At 35.9% G+C, this 16,615-nt stretch overlaps 1 protein-coding gene across 3 annotated transcripts in view; it reads left to right on the top strand.

Moving 5' to 3' along the window:
- Nucleotides 1-16,615, top strand: part of OXA1L (OXA1L mitochondrial inner membrane protein) — a 189,712-nt gene that overhangs the window by 71,490 nt on the left and 101,607 nt on the right. The window contains exon 1 of one of the 3 annotated variants that reach the window (XM_090401072.1): nt 8,086-8,581. The exons of 1 other annotated variant lie outside the window; for it this stretch is intronic. In XM_090401072.1, the coding sequence (XP_090257198.1) occupies nt 8,474-8,581 (108 nt within the window). In that variant the 5' untranslated portion in view covers nt 8,086-8,473. Of the gene's footprint in view, nt 1-8,085; nt 8,582-16,615 lie in introns of those variants that run through there. One more of the 3 variants, XM_090401070.1, reaches the window with a different exon arrangement.

Here is a 16,615-nt window from a genome sequence, read left to right as displayed (position 1 = left end):
GAGATGTTGACAGTTAACTACCATCTCTTTACCAGATGCCGTTTTATAATTAGAGCTGGTCTTGAGTCAGCTATCTCTGGCTGCTGGTAGTGACTGGATTTTTCCATTCAGTCTCCAAAAGTTACATAAGGCTAAAACGGCCATACCCATTCTTCATTGAGGAATAAAAGGTTTAGCAGATTCATTTTTTTATATACATTTCGTTTCCTTTCTACTAACATCCTTTCCATTACGATAATTGGTGATATAAATATCTTCAAAAATCTCTCTTTTAATGTGAGATGTTTATAGCAAAAGCATGAACTAACTGGATGAAACAGATTTTTTGAAATGTAACTGACGAGTTATCTTCTTTGTCTTTCTTTCAGCAGTGATAAAAAAATATAATTTATTAGATCTCTAAATTAACTCTCTACTCGCTTGATGAAAGTTTTCTTAGCACCAAGCACTTACCATGTCATGCCTATTTCCTGCAGAAAATATAAAACACAGTAAAGGATGTAGGTTCTTATCAAGTTCTCTCAAAAAGAACTTACACTTCCATCAGATGACTTTCTTTTGCTACTTTTTTCCCTCAGAACACGTTCATATTTATGAGTTAAACAGGAAGACCAACAGTACAATTATTGACATTTTTAGAACCATTTCTCATCACAATGGCTAATTCAGTGGAACTACGTAACGAATCCTTTATTGTTTTCATTTTAATTAGCATTTTAATTAGTTAATTGATAGTTTCGGGCTTTGTTCAATACTTTACTTCCAAATCGGTGCAGCGTTCAAAAAATTTATGTATGAAGTAGTTCCTGGAGGCATTGGAAGCAATAACACCGTGCATTATCCTGGTGCCGAAAAAAGTATCAAAGAAGAATTTCTTGACTGTGAGAATTAGTATCAGTATTTCGCTAGTGATCCTTCTTTCGATGTAATATTCTTTAGCATGGTGACAGTTCAATTGATATTTTTAAGAACACTTTCAACAGCAGCCTGCATAATTTATTTCTTTATATTTTGAAAAAACACTACAACACGAAGAATCTTTATGTGATTTTATAATCTGAACGAGTTAGCCCGTTGCATACGGAGTTGGAAGGATGACGAAACATAAATTTCCAGATTAAATTTATGTTTCATCATTCTGCAAAATGAAATATATATATATAAAAGAGGACAAAAGATTTGCAGATGATATTTTTAATGAACCAGACTACCGCGAAGAAACCAATTAACTTAATTTCAATAGTTTACTTTTTTTGATATATAGATTATGTTAAGATTTTAAAACTGATATTAAAAGTGATCACATCACATAATCAGATCATTTCATAATTTATGAAGATTTCCTCTAAAACGCCGACAGAAAGAACACCTGGGTACTGATCGGCTCAGAAGAAGAATCGTATCCATCGATGGCGTTAGGTAGCCCAGAGAAAGAGTGTCGTAAGTTTGATTCTAGTCGTATCCTACAGGGACTTTATCTGACTTTTTTTTCGACCTGTTCCTGAGTTAACTGATTTCTTGCACAGGCAAGCTGGGTTTTCTCCTATACACGCAGATTGTTTTCTGTCCCATAAACTCAAGAAAATCACCTGTACAACCCGCACTATTTCAGACAATAAAGCATAGTGCTAGGATTAGGATTAGGGAACACAAAATGGCGGTGCTTGATAACCACCTCTCTTCAAAGGATGCCGTGTATAATTTGCGATACTCTTAGCCCAGCTATCTCTGAGTTGCTAAATCAACTGTTTCCCTCACTTTCCAAAAGTTAGAAAGGGTTCAAACAACCTTGCCTACTGTTCATAGGAGAGTAACAAACTTTAACGATTTTAATTATTTTATTGTTTTTATTTAGTATATATTATTATAAGCAAGTATTGCATCTAATTTATAGGAAAATTAAATTTCATTTTAATGAATCTCTGTACCTCCATTCAAGTAGAGTTTGCATCCACTGCACTAGGACACGAACGAAACATCTATGATCAATTCTCGTAGATCACTAGCGGAAAGTGTTCGAAGCCTTTCATTCTCATTAGTCACAATTAAGCTAGTTTTTTTTCCGGGAAACCCGTGTTTTGCATAACATAAACTCAAGAAGAAGGAAGAAGAAGACAAATAATAGATTGGATGGGAAATATTAAGGACTCAATCTTTTTGTCCTATGAAAAATGCAAAAGAGAAGCACAAACCCGTACATGGTTGAAGCTCATGGTAGTCAACTTCCTGGAAGGAGATGACATCTGAAAAGACAAGAACTATTTTAGAGAATAACACATTACCTTAGATGGCGGCACTTTTGCCGTTTCGTCCGTGATTTCCGTTTATAATTTGCATAGACTTGAGTGAGCTATTTCTGATTGTTACTGATGGAAATTAAATTCCCCACTCAGTCTCCAATAGTTGCACAGGACTAAAATGTATTTGACAACTCCATATAAGATATTCAAAGGTGTTAGCTCATTTTTTTTATTTAATTCTATAATTATTTGTAGTGGATTAACCAAGCAGTGAACTGAATAGTGTATATTAAATATTTCGGGCTTCGTATCCATGTTATTTTAACACCATTCCAAAGTTATTTCCAGAAAATGGTAGTAGTTTGTCCTCAGTACACTGTTGTCGTACCTATTCCTAACAGGATATGTTACTGTCTGAAATAATGTGGGTTCTACGGTCAATTTTCTTGAGTTTACAGGACGAAAAACCCACGTGTTCTTGCTACTAACTAGGCAACCAAAAAAAAAAAAAATATATATATATATATATATATATATATATATATATATATATATATATATATATATATATATATATATATATATATATATATATATTAGATGGAGAGCCTAACGGTTCCCGAGTTAGTCGATCTCTGGCACGGGCAAGCAGGTTTTTCCTCCCGGAAACTCGGGTTTTTCGTCCTGTAAACTCAAGAAAATCGACCGTAGAACCCACATTATTTCAGACATTAAATATATTGTGTTAGGGTTAGGAACCACGAGATGGCGGCACATTTGAGCCGTCTCTCTTCACTGCGTACTGCTTAATTAGTGATAGCCTTGGGCCATCTGTCTCTGATTGGGTACCAGTGGAGATTGAACTGCCCACTCAGTCTCCAAAAAGTTAGATAGGGCTAAATGGCCTCGCCTACTCCCGTATATATGGGAATAAAAAGGCGTTAGCTGATTTGTTTGTTTGTTTATATATTAGATGTTCCTCTAGTCGTTGGGTGTTAGCTCATTTTCTGAGCTGCACCTGTGCTTTATAATTTAATAATATAATATATATAATATTAATATAATATAATTAATTATTATAATATAATAAGATATAACTCAATGCAAGTGAAGCTTGCATCCTTTGCGCTAGGTAACCAAAGATAGACTTATTATTGAAGTCTAGTCGTCGACTGTAGGAACTTTTTCTAAGCCTTTCATCCACCGGTTCCCGAGTTAGTCTATTTCTGGAATGGGCAAACGGGTTTTTTCTCCTGGAAGCTTGGGTTTTTTGTCCCATAAACTCAAGAAGATCGACCGTAAAACCCACATTATTTCAGGCAGTAATATATCCTGTTAGGGTTAGGTATCAAGAGATGGTAGCACTTGTTTGCCGGTTTTTTTATTGGTCGTTCCTATAATTTGTTATAGTGATGGGCCAGCTATCTCTGATTCACTACTGGTTGAGATTAAACTGTCCACTCAGTTTCCAAAAGCTAGACAAGGTTAAAACGTCTCCCTTACTCCTTGTAAGGGAATAAAGAGCGTTATCTATAATTTATTATTATTATTATTATAAGATAATATATTTAATTAAATAATCCAAAAACTTGGATTGGGATGAAAAGGCCTCATTTCAGAAGAAAAAGTGAAAAGTAATGTTATACTGCCAAAAATGTACGGTATTTGTGGAAGCAAACAATGTATACATAATAATAGTAACTTCTCCTTTAAGATAAGTTAACAATATTGTAATAATTTAATATGTAACGTATGATATATTGAAAAACACATGTATAGCTATTTGTATATATGAAAACAGCCATTGTAAATATGGCACTAGTAATTTATATTTAAGATAAATTAGTAATATGAGAATGAACCAATATATAAATTATGGGACACTGCCAAAATATATATATTTTCAATTGTATATATGGAAACAAACATCGTATATATGTAAATAACAACTCATTTCTTAACATAAGGTAATCACATTATATTAATTCAATATGTAACTTATGCTATATGACGAAAAATAGCTGCTCAAACGATTGTAAAGGACACTAGCTACAAATAGACTCTGAGCATGTTATCATGTTGTAAATGAAATGTCAGTGTAAAACGTTAAATATGACAAGCATGCTATATATATATTGTATATATTTGTAAATAGTTCGTCCAAATGTACATAGATGCTACAGTGAAAATAAAATACTGTATACTGTAGACTCAAGTTTAAGTCTAGTCACCGATTGAAAGAACCATTTGTATGCCTTTTTTTCGACCAGTTCCCGAGTTAGTCGATCTCTTGTACGTGCAAGCGGATTTTTTCTCCCGGAAACTCGGGTTTTTCGTCCTGTAAACTCAAGAAAATCGACCGTAGAACCCACATTATTTCAGACATTAAATATATTGTGTTAGGGTTAGGGACCACGAGATGGCGGCACATTTGAGCCGTCTCTCTTTACTGTGTACCGCTTAATCAGTGATAGCCTTGGGCCATCTATCTCTGATTGGTACCAGTGGAGACTGAACTGCCCACTCAGTCTCCAAAAGTTAGATAGGGCTAAATGGCCTCGCCTACTCCCCGTATACGGGAATAAAAAGACGTTAGCTGATTTTTTTTTATAATTTTAAATATGGAAAGCATAAAGGTCATATGAACAACAGCTATCCATCAAGTATACCATTATGTGAATAGCAAAAAAAGGGTTTACGCTTCGTTGTTAGATTAGACTACTATTGGGAAATACTAGTGTGATACATGGATAATTTGAATTTTGATACGATTTTTAAATACATCTTTATGATACGCACAAAAAGCAGAAAAAAATATAATCACTTGGGAAGGTATTATTATTCTGGACTGAACCAAAGGAAGGCTGAAACAACCCCTTTTACTTACTTATTTATACATAAGTGCCGATCTCCGTCGACTATGTTTATACAATCCGCAAAAGCTCTTGCAAAAACCGAGTCATTCAGGAGATCGTCAACACTGTTACCCATTGTAAATATGGGCAAAAAAGTTATCAATCATTTATAGAAAACTGCTTGTCTTTATCGGTGTCCTAAACACGTCAGATCACACTTCACGAATGTAAACCAGATGAAACTCGAAAAACAAAAAACAGAAATTCATGACAAATGACACGTTTTAATAGGATTGTTTGACACAATAACTAATCACAACCAGGGATTTCTAGGTGCTATTGTCTCAGCTCTCACCCTGCCTCGACTTCTGGGTGGTTTAAACTACTGAGCGCTAAGAATTTGACTTGGTAGGTCATCTATACGTTCTCTTCGACGGGTTCAGAAGTGTATGCATTTGTGACCGCACACCCGGGCTGTTAATACAAATCTGATGCAATATTATGCATCGAAATTTCATGAAGCATTATTGTATATTGTGTTCAATATTAGGAATCAGGCGAAGCCAGGATAGGGGAGTCTTTAAACGGATAAATGCAAAAATATAATATCTGTGATACTGCTATTCCATGGGGTGTATGCTGCACACTTAACACATCCTGAATATTCTCCCCTTATATATATATATATATATATATATATATATAGCAGTCCTTATAAAGAATCTTTGTTACGACTTTTTAATTAAAAGTAAGCTCATTATTGTTGTGCGGATATACTCCATCCAGAAACTCAAGTTTATCATTCAGAGAACATGCATAACTGTCAGAAGAATTTACACTGTTACCAAGCCTAAAATTTTGGCAACTAGGTGTTTGACTTGCTACTTCCTTAACGACAATAAATTAACGAGCTAAATTCCACTTTTACCATTGCTATATACTCTTCCCCACTTTGCATCATCTCCAAACAATTGTATATCACCATTTGAGCTCCTTACAATGTTATTTACATAATAATTAAAGAATAATATTTTCAAAACAGACCCCTGGGGCACATCACTAGTGACTTTCTTCTTCTTGGATATCAGTCTCCTATACACATCCTGTTGATAGCTATAAGACAGCCATCTCCAATCTAACACAATAATCTACTATCCAATCCCCATATGTCCACATATTTGCAGGTTTCAGCAGAACTAGTCTCAAGCGTTTAGTGATGAGATAGTACTACTTGTTAAAATGTTGGAGTTAGAGCCTAACATTGAAAATAGAGGCATTTGTTGGAACATTTAAAGTTCTGTCCAATATTATAGAGATAGAAAATTTCAGAAGAAAAAGTGAAAAAACTAAACGACAACAGAAAGCCAAGTTCCCTGAAAAATTTATATAGAAAAAAAATGGTAGAGGACAATTTGATTGTTTCACGAAATGGACCTCGTTTGCTGAACGGACGGGATATAGACAGATTGAAGTAAGATGCAGTTGCCTGCTACAAAGAAATTTATGCAGAAAAATATAGAGGAATGCTGTGCTGACTAATTTGGACCTACTGCATAAATTTTTAAAATAATCCACTCTTGCTATTGCCTCACACCAAAGATGAGCTTGGACCATCTACAAATTACGCTCTAGTTAACCATTCTCAGTACGCTTCATTGCGATTCCTAAATCTGAAGAGTTTCTTCTTGATGAACTCCTCTGCTTGTTCCAATGAAATGTCCAATTAATGAAGCAGTAGAACTATAAGGATTTACTCTTGCTCCATGCCTTTCTATCTGGCTATTTTAGTCTCAGGGCACAGAAGGATCGCCTGCTTGTATTTTTCATTATTTACTACTGGTATCAAGAAAAATTATGTTATAATTTGCATATTGCATTATTTCACTAGAAACAAAGAGTAAAAGAAATTAAAATATAACAAAATAGAACTACACATTTTATCATTTAGGCATGTTATTAAGATATGCCTCTGGTTCATATAGATATTTCTGGTTTATGATGGGATCGTCGGTACTGAGCCCCTTCGTAAGATGAGGTCTGATCTAACACTAGTATGCTATAAATTAAAGATGCGAAGAAATTATATTCTTGGTTTAATCGTTTATCAAGTATAAGCAAACAAAGTTTGCTCGTGAACTCGTATAGAGGCTAATTCCTTCACATTATTTGCCTTAGTATCCCATAATGCAAAATATATATCCTTATGGACATATATAATACTATGCATTATGGGAATGGTCACTTCCCAAACCGGTTTCGATCTTTATTGAGGTCTCATCAGTGGGAGTCAGACCCAAAAGTGATATTTTATTACTTTATTACTTTAACCAAGGTTGAAATAATAAAGCAACAGAGGTCGAAACCAGTCTGGGTAGTGACCCTTCCCATAATGCATAGCGTTACTTATGTCCGTAAGAATACTAAGGCAAGTGATGTGAAGGCATTAGCCCAGTGTTTCTCAACGTTTTTTAGATCATGCCCGTCACAAAGATCTTGATACCCCCACCTCAAGGTCTCAAAGATTTTGATGCCCCCTTTCTAGCATAATAGTCAGCCAAGTTCTGAAAAAGTATAATATAAATATGTATAAATATGTACATGTACATTTTCTAATTGTCCCCCCAAAATATTCAAATTGCCCCCTGTGGGGCTTACGCCCCATGTTGAGAAACATTGCATTAATCTCTGTATACGAGTTGTCCAGTCGTGGAGTTACTTCACGCTCAAACTTTGTTTGCTTACACTTGGATAAAGGATTAAACCAAGAGCATAATTTCTTGGCATATTTAATTTATAGTATAACCAAGTGGAAAAAAACTTTCAACAACTCATGTGCTAAAAGCTGCAGCCTCTCTTATGTAGGATTGGAAAAAATGCGAATATTTTCGATACATTTTAAATACGTGAATATTGCCATGTTATGGTGTACGGTGGCTTCCCACGATGTGTCCTCCGAATGGAGATGTCGTGTAATAATGAAAGGCTTGTGGAAAATCGAACACACAATTCATTCACATCTTAAATAGCGCAAATCGCCGACAATTCTCGAGCAGACGGTTCTATTCATAAGCTCTCATTTTCGAAACCTCTCAATTTTCAAAGTCAAACTTTGTTTTGCTATTTGGCTCTGAACAATATTGGATTCATAGGCGTTAGCTGATTTTTTTTTTTTTTGATAGAAGATTTTTGTTTTTTAAGTGCTGAACATTTATTAAAGTGATGAGAATTCACAAATGCAGGTGGCAGTTTTGCAAAAGTAGGTAAAAATTGTGGTGCTGAAATGTGACAGATTTGAATTTGGTAACTAAATTAAAGTTAGAATTTTGGATGTGCGTATGACGATTTCAGGTTCTTATTAAGATATATGTATATTAAATTATGTCGATGGCTGGAATAATCAGACACACGCGAGAAACGTGTTTCAGAACTGTGAAAATGCATGTGTTTCCTTGCGGATCCACACATCCTGAACTGAAAAATCTTAAGGTAAGCAATTGCATTTGTAGTTTATGATTGTAATTCAAAGAAGGTGGTTTTGTATGTGTGTGTGGGAAAACCACGGATGTTACCTCATGTTTTCACTTGGTTATGTTATAAATTAAAGATTCCAAGAAATTGTATACTTGGTTTAATCCATTATCCAAGTGTAAGCAAACAAAGTTTGCGCCTGAAGTATCTTTCAGGACTGGAGCATGGTCACTTGGTATGGTTAATAAGTGAAGAACTTTCAACAACTATCTATCTCTAATCCAGACTATTTTAATAATAAGGTGTGACACCTTTTGGCAACTCATATAGGAAAATATGACTTCTCCATTACTTCCACCTTAGTATCACCACCTCTGGGTCTGGCTTCCACTGATGAGACCTCAATAAAGGTCGAAACTGGCCTGGGCAGTGACCCTTCCCTTAATGCATACTATTATACATGTCTGCAAGATGTGCTTTTAATTATGGAATACTAAGGCAGGTGATGAGAAGTTATACCACCTTTGTCATGAGTTGCCCCAGTCCTGAAAGATACTTCACGCACAGACTTTGTTTGTTTTCACTTGGATAATGGATTAAACAAAGTATATAATTTCTTGGTATCTTTAAGGGAATATAGTTATTATTTTCAGTTTTAATTAATGATATGGATAGTATGCCACCATCTTATGAAACCAACATGAAGCTATAATGTATTTTGTATTTTTTTAGTATAATGTATTTTTTTTAGTCTGTCAGTTGCGTAATTGTTCTTCTGGCTTGTTTGCCTGTTCTGAGGGATGAAAAACCCTAGTTTCTGGGAGAAAAAATCCCTTTCTCTCCGTATGAGACCAGCTAACACACCTTTAGTTAAAAGAGACCAGATAAAGATTCCTCATGTTGTGGACGGGAATTGAACCCAGGTCTTTCCAACCAAAGGGCTTTGTCTGTATTGACTGAGCTACAGAAGCTCCATTATTTTCAGTTTCAAGTTAACTCTATCCTTTGATGAATGATGTTAGCGGTATTTATTTATTTATGCACTGTCAGGATGAGTCTTGTGGTGAAACTGTTCAAACTTTTTCATGAAATAAATAGCCAGTGTACTGAACAAATGAGTTCAGTACACTGGTTATTATTATGTAACACCTCCAGGGAGTTCAAAGACTTATCGAGTGAGGGACCTACTCTACTACTCTCCATCTCTACTACTCAATCCACCAACCGCAACTACCTTCATCATCCACACCAACGCCATCTACTGCCAACCACCACCACTACTACTATTTTCACAGACAATCACAAACATCCATGCCCACAGTGGGATTTGAACCCGCAGCCTTTTGGCTGGAGAGTGGATACGATAACCACTCAGCCAACCAGGCCAGCAAAAATGAGTGTATTCGTTTGCTTTCATTTTATTATGATTACTGAAATAATCAGAGATAATTACAGAATGCAAGTTTAATTATTATTCTTACAGTACAGTATCTCCAGAGATTCAAACTATTATACACACAAAACTTATACCTCTCCTTAAAGTCATTCACTGACAGTGAACTCCCAATTAATTCTGGCAATCCATTCCACTAATTCACCACCTTGCATCCAAAAAATCTGGTCCATACACACCTACTAGCCACACTCTTACACAACTTCCACGGATGACCCCTGGTTCTCTGATTATTTGTCATATGCTGAAAAATTTCCTTTTCATCATTTTTCTGCCTATCAACTAAATTTTGTAACCTACACACCTTCAACCTTCCCTCATAGGGAGCATTCTACAGACCTGTCATGAGTTTAGTCACTTGTCTCTGAATCTTGTCTACCACTTCCTGGTCCCCAAGAAACCCAGATGACCAAATCTGTGCATAGTAGTCAAGTGCAGCCAAACTTTTGTAATAGTTTTCTATGTAAGAGGGATAATAACTTCCCAATATTTAATTATTAGCATGTTTTTTGACATATAAGTAATCCTTTACGCCATTTTGCCAACTTTTGAAATATGCCCTCTGAACTTCAATTCTGCCCACCATTGTTCCAAAGTTCATAACCTCATCATTTTCTTTCAGTCCAGTACCCCACATGCAACCTTTTCAACTCGAAGTGCATAACCTTACATTTTACAACATTAAATTGACAATCATTATCCTTTGTCCACAATGTCAGTGTATTTAAATTATCTTGATATTTACATTACCTTTATCAACTGTTGCTCTCCCAAGATTTGCATAATCTGCATACAATTGAATCCAGTCTTAAAATCTTTCCCTATATCATTGATATACAAATGAGAGTAGTGGCCTTAGCAGAATCCTGAGGTACTTCACTGGTCACTCTCATTCTCTTAGATTCCACTCCACCATATACTATTCTTTAGTGTCTGTCAGCTATCCCCTTCCATCCCTACTACTAGCTTCATATCCATTCCCATTTGCTCCATCTTTTATAATAGTTTTCCATGTAATATTCTGTCAAATGCCTTTGCAGTATCATGATGTAGCCATTTCCTTTATCCAATTCTACTCTCACTTTAGTAGTAAATAACTTGCTAAGATAGGACCTACCCTTTACAAATCCATGCTACCTACTATAGAGTATCACATCCCTATCCACCCATTGTTAATTTTTTTCCCCTTTAACCACTTTAATAACCACTCCTGGTGTGTTAATTTGTCTGTAGTTGCTACTGCTGTCTCGGGGCCACCTTAAGCAATGGGACTACATTACCCTCTTTCCACTCCCCTGGAACCCTACCAGAGCTGAGAAGACAGATTGAACAACTTCATTAGAGGCAATGCCAGTTCTCTTGCACATTCACGTAGTACACAGGCTGACATGCCATCCAGTTCCACTGCTATGTTTACATGCATACTTTTCAATATGCTGAACACCTCTTCATCTGCCTCAATTTTGATATGCATTTGTCACATCGGCAACTGCAAAATCTCCACATGGATGATACACCTTTGCAAAATGATCACTCAGCAACTCGGCTATTTCTTTTGCCTCTGTCACCTTCCTACCATGAGCATTGTTTAAAGTCATACTGCCATAGTCATTTTTTCTCTTACTTGCTAGCTACATAACGAAAAAACTCTTTTGGATTTACTTTGGCCTGCTTAACTAATTTTGTCTCATAATCTGATTTGGCCTTTCTTACCAACCCTCTGATTAGGTTTTTTTTTTTATATTTCCTCCACGGTGTTTCCTTTTTTTGCAGCTCTTGCTTTTTATCTCTACTCATTCACTTAATTCCTACTTGGTTTATCCTCCCGACCTTGGGTATGCAGTCTGATACTGTTTTATTCAAACAATCTCTGACCACTTCCCATGCACTGTTGACATTCTTTCTTTGTAATTTCTCTGTAGCTTCACACATTTATTAATATCAAGTGGAAAAAAATCTGAGTGCATTTAAAGCAGTTTCAGAGGGTATTTTGATAAATAGAAAAATTATCTAGGTTGACTAAGTTCAACCATTTTTTTTATAAAATCCAAGGTATTTTTGATATAAGATTGAAAGTTTTCCCATAGTAATTAAAAAAAAAAACCCGCTGTCACTACATTCTCTTTTACTTATAAACATGGAGCGCAATATAGGTAATTGCCTAGAAAGCTTTAGCTGGGATAACCATACTGTCCATTACAGATTTCAGTGAAATTATTATTATTATGTGACTCCTCCAAGGACTCATTGTGGAAAGGCACTCTACTCCACTATGCACATCTCACCATTTACCCTCCTTCTTAGTCCTCTAACTTTTGTCTTGGTGTATCTGTGTTGTTTTCTATTGGTTGGAGTCGTGACCTAATTTTTGTTTTGGAGCTTCCAACTCTCAGAGATCATGTAGGGGGCGGCGGACGTTTATTGAGTTTTTGTTGCATTTTATGGAAGTTTTGGAAGACCATATAGGCTAGAGACTTTGAATTCAAATTTAAATCTCAAATTTTGTAGGATCAATGGTAACATGATAGATGGAGTAATCTCAATTTTTAGGGTATTACTGATGTTTTAAAGACAGATATGTTAAGAATATATAGGAAGAATAATTCAGACATACCTTTGTAGGATGTTGCTGGTTGTCTTCTTATTCAGTGGCATCCAGCATATGGCAATATAAATTTATCTGCTGTTAAAGTATGACTGAAAAGGAAGCGGGGGTTGGGAATGTGGGAGAGATGTGGGAAAATTATCAGTGAGGTGTGTGAATTTTAAATCTGGGTTTTTTAAGGGTGGGCAGAGAATTCTTTGGGAGGTGAATGAGCGAGAGAAATTTTTGGGGAAGGAGAGGGTTATAATGGGATAAGATCAGGGGTGGGAGTAATTGGGTGTGAGCTGTTTCGACAGTGCATCATCTTCGGAGCTCGTGGGGGAAGTGGAGGCTATGTCATGCTGGCTTGGTGTTTTTGTCTTTGGTGTATGTGTTGTTTTCATTTTCTTTTTACTTGAAGAGTGGTGAATGAGTGGAATAAGCTGCCAGCATCTGTTGTGAATGCCATGACTGTAAATGAGTTAAAGGTGAAGTATGATAGATACTGTGTGAGTGTCGAATAGTTGTTCTTGACATGATGTTAGGGTCTCCCTTGATGAGTCTATTGACTCCTTGGAGCTGCCTGTAATAATAATAATTTGCTTGGAGTCGTGGCCTAATTTTTATGTTTTGGAGCTTCCAACTCTCGGAGATTATGTAGGAGTGGTGGACGTTTATTAAGTTTTTTGTCACATTTTATGGCTATCATTTCCGATATGCTAAGCATTGTTTCATTTTCCTGTATGTCTATTATTATAGCTTTGTCGATTTGTAGGGTATGCTTCTGTTCAAGGACATGGACTGCTATTTCTGTTTTTCCTATATTTTGTATTCTACTTTTCTTTTGGTTGTTGCAATTTTTTTATTGTTAAGATGTTCTGGAATTGGTATGTTGCAGTCACAGAAGTGTTTTTGTAGTCTTGCTCATAAAGATCTGATCATAGAACCTCTGTAGGTGACATCACAGTCTTGTTGGCAAGGAAATTTGTAAACTACATTGTGGGTTCTAGTATTTCTTTGTATGTGTGTGAGAGATTTTGTAGGTTTTAGAAGTGTTACCAATTTCTGGTTCATGGTGAACACCAACTTATAGTTTGGTGTGTTTGAAAATGTATTTGCAAGCTTTGTATATGTTCTGGATGTATGGCAGTTTGATGATTTTTTGTGTTGGGAAGTTTGTTTTAGTTGTTGAATTGTTCGTAAAAGGTGATGCTGGGGGGGGGAGGGCTGAGTGGGTACAATTCTGTATGTGATAGAAATAATTCAGCTATTTGTCTGCTAATATTTTGGCCCATAGAAAGTCCGAAAATTTAGATAAAAGTTTTATTGTTAAATTTAAAGACATTTGCTGATATTACTAGTTTGATTAGGTTTATGATATCGCTGGGTGTTAATTTTGTTTGTGAATCTAAGGTGTGGTTTTCTGTGAGTAGTGTGTGTACGATATTTAACAGTCTGGGGATGTCTATGTTAGTATATAATGAAGTAGCTTCCAATGAAGTGAGGACGTCTTCGTGGTATAGAGTTAGGTTTTTATTTTATGGAATAGGTCGTCTGCATTTTTTTCATTGATTTTGATGAGAATTATATACAATCTGAAATGTTTCAAACTGAATTTTATTGGCATCTATTGAATAAAAACAAATCCATCATCAGTTTTCTTTTGGGAATGATTGGATCTCTCTCTCTCTCTCTCACACACACACACAGTATGTGTGTGTGTGTGTGTATATATGTTACGGTTAAAGTGATAAATCCGGTTATTATTAATAATTATCAGTTTAACTTGAATAATTAGAATTAATCACTTTAACCGGTTAAAGTGAATAATTCCTAGAGGAGTCTGGTAAATGTAATAAAAACATGTTTTATAAAAAATATTTTATTTAATAGCAGAGAGAAAAGGAGATAAATACATTATTATATGATTATATTGTTGTCCAGTAAAAAACAAATTACTTATTTTTGCAGGAAAGACCTCTCTGGCACTTGGAATTACAAAGGATTTCTGACTTTTTACATTTGCAGCGATTTGAGTTACAATGGGCTGTATAATTGCAATATTGGAAAAAACCTTGACTACCTAAATTAGAATTCTTGCGGGCACATTCTCTTAGACTTATCTCAATATCAGGAACTTCATTAACCGAAATAAAAGTTTCCTTACAAACGGTAAATTCGTTCCTCGAATAGAGTTGGTGTTTAAAATACCATATTTTGTACCTAATTTATATAGGTTTTCATTCTCAATAGAAATTATAACAGCTATAATATTCCGATTATCAGTCTTAGCCCTGTCTACTTCTGGAAGTACACAGGGCTAAGACCTGTCTACTATTTTTTACAAGTTACTAAATTCTTAGTAACTTGTAAAAAATGTTTAATAATTTTTATAAGTGGAACCATCTTTTAGGAAAATAAAAGAAACTCAAGATAGATGAGAAAATAAGAAAAGAATTCAGAAATAATTAGAACATTTAATATAAGTATTCAAAAAATAACATCTTTACAGAATAACAGAAAATAAATTAAATTGCATAAATATACTTGAAAATTTTTAAATTAAAATTTTAAGGTTTTTGATTTCATATTCACAAAATTAGAAATAATGGTCTTAACGTCTAATTCTGCACATATATCATTTTCAATAGCTATTAGTGCCAAACTAATAGTGACGCGCAGCCACATCGCCCTACAGCTGTGAGAAGTGGACGAGGGCTACCATATCAAGGGCGGGTGCGGTTAAAGAAGCAAGCCCAGCAGGTGCAGAGGATGTTGCGAGTGGGAACACTGAATGTTGGAAGAATGACTGGAAGGGGAAGAGAGGTGGCAGACATGATGAGGAAGAGGAAGTTGGACATTTTATGTGTGCAGGAGACAAGGTGGAAAGGGGGAAAGGCAAAGGAACTGGGAGATGGATATAAATTGTTCTACTCTGGAGTGAATAACGAGGGAAGAAATGGTGTAGGAATTGTGGTGTGTGGCAGAATGAAGGGTGAAGTACTGGACGTGGGTAGAAGGAACGACAGGATCATGCGAATGAAATTGGGTCTTGGAGAAGAGCGGGTGGTCGTATTATGTGTATATGCCCCGCAAGTTGGTTGTACAGCAGAGGAAAAAGATGAGTTCTGGAACGTGTTAGATGAAGAAATGAGGGAATTGGAAGAAAATGAGTTGGTGATTGTCGGAGGAGACTTGAACGGGCACATAGGAAGACAGAATAGAGACTGTGAAAGGGTGCATGGTGGCCACGGAGTGGGAATGATGAACCAGGAAGGAGAGAGGGTTGTGGACTTTGCAGTAGTGTTTGATCTGGCAGTTGTGAGCTCGTTTTTCTTCAAGAGGGAAGAACATTTGATAACATTTAGAAGTGGTAACAACAGCTCACAAATTGACTACATTTTGACTAGAAGAAAACATCTTAAGGTTGTGACAAATCGTAAAGTAATTCCAACAGATCAAGTAGCACAACAACACCGACTGCTGTGTGCAGACTTTAAAATAAGATCGAAGATAAGAACTTCTGGTTGCCATGGGATGAAGACAATTAAGTGGTTTCGCTTAAAAGAGGAGAGTGTGAGGAATCGTTTTAGGGAGAGAGTGTTAGAGAGGATTTCGGATGGACTGGAAAGTGTACAAGATTGGTGGAAACATAATTCAAAAGTAATCCTGAGCTGTGCAATTGAGGTGCTTGGTGAGACATCTGGAAAGATTAGAGAGCAGAAGGAGAGTTGGTGGTGGAATAATGATGTACAAGTGGCAGCGACAGCTAAGAGGAAGGCAAAGCAGAAGTGGGATGAGTCAAGAGTGGAAGAGGACAGAGAGGTGTACAAAGAGAGAAAGCAAGAAGCCAAGAGAGTTGTGGCACAGGCGAAGGCCATGGCATATCAAGATCTGTATGATCAATTAGAAACAAAGGAAGGACAGAGAAAAATTTACCAACTAGCGAAATGTAGAAATAAAGCAACTAAGGACATCTTGCATGTGAGGCAGATCAAAGATGCTGAATGAAGAG

The sequence above is a fragment of the Typopeltis vanoorti genome, chromosome 12 (genome assembly GCF_054136105.1).
Source record: "Typopeltis vanoorti isolate ZY-2024b chromosome 12, IOZ_Tvanoo_1.0, whole genome shotgun sequence".
NCBI lineage: Eukaryota > Metazoa > Arthropoda > Arachnida > Uropygi > Thelyphonidae > Typopeltis > Typopeltis vanoorti.
The sequence above is the reverse complement of the archived record's forward strand: the minus strand, read 5'-3'. Positions and strand labels throughout refer to the sequence as shown.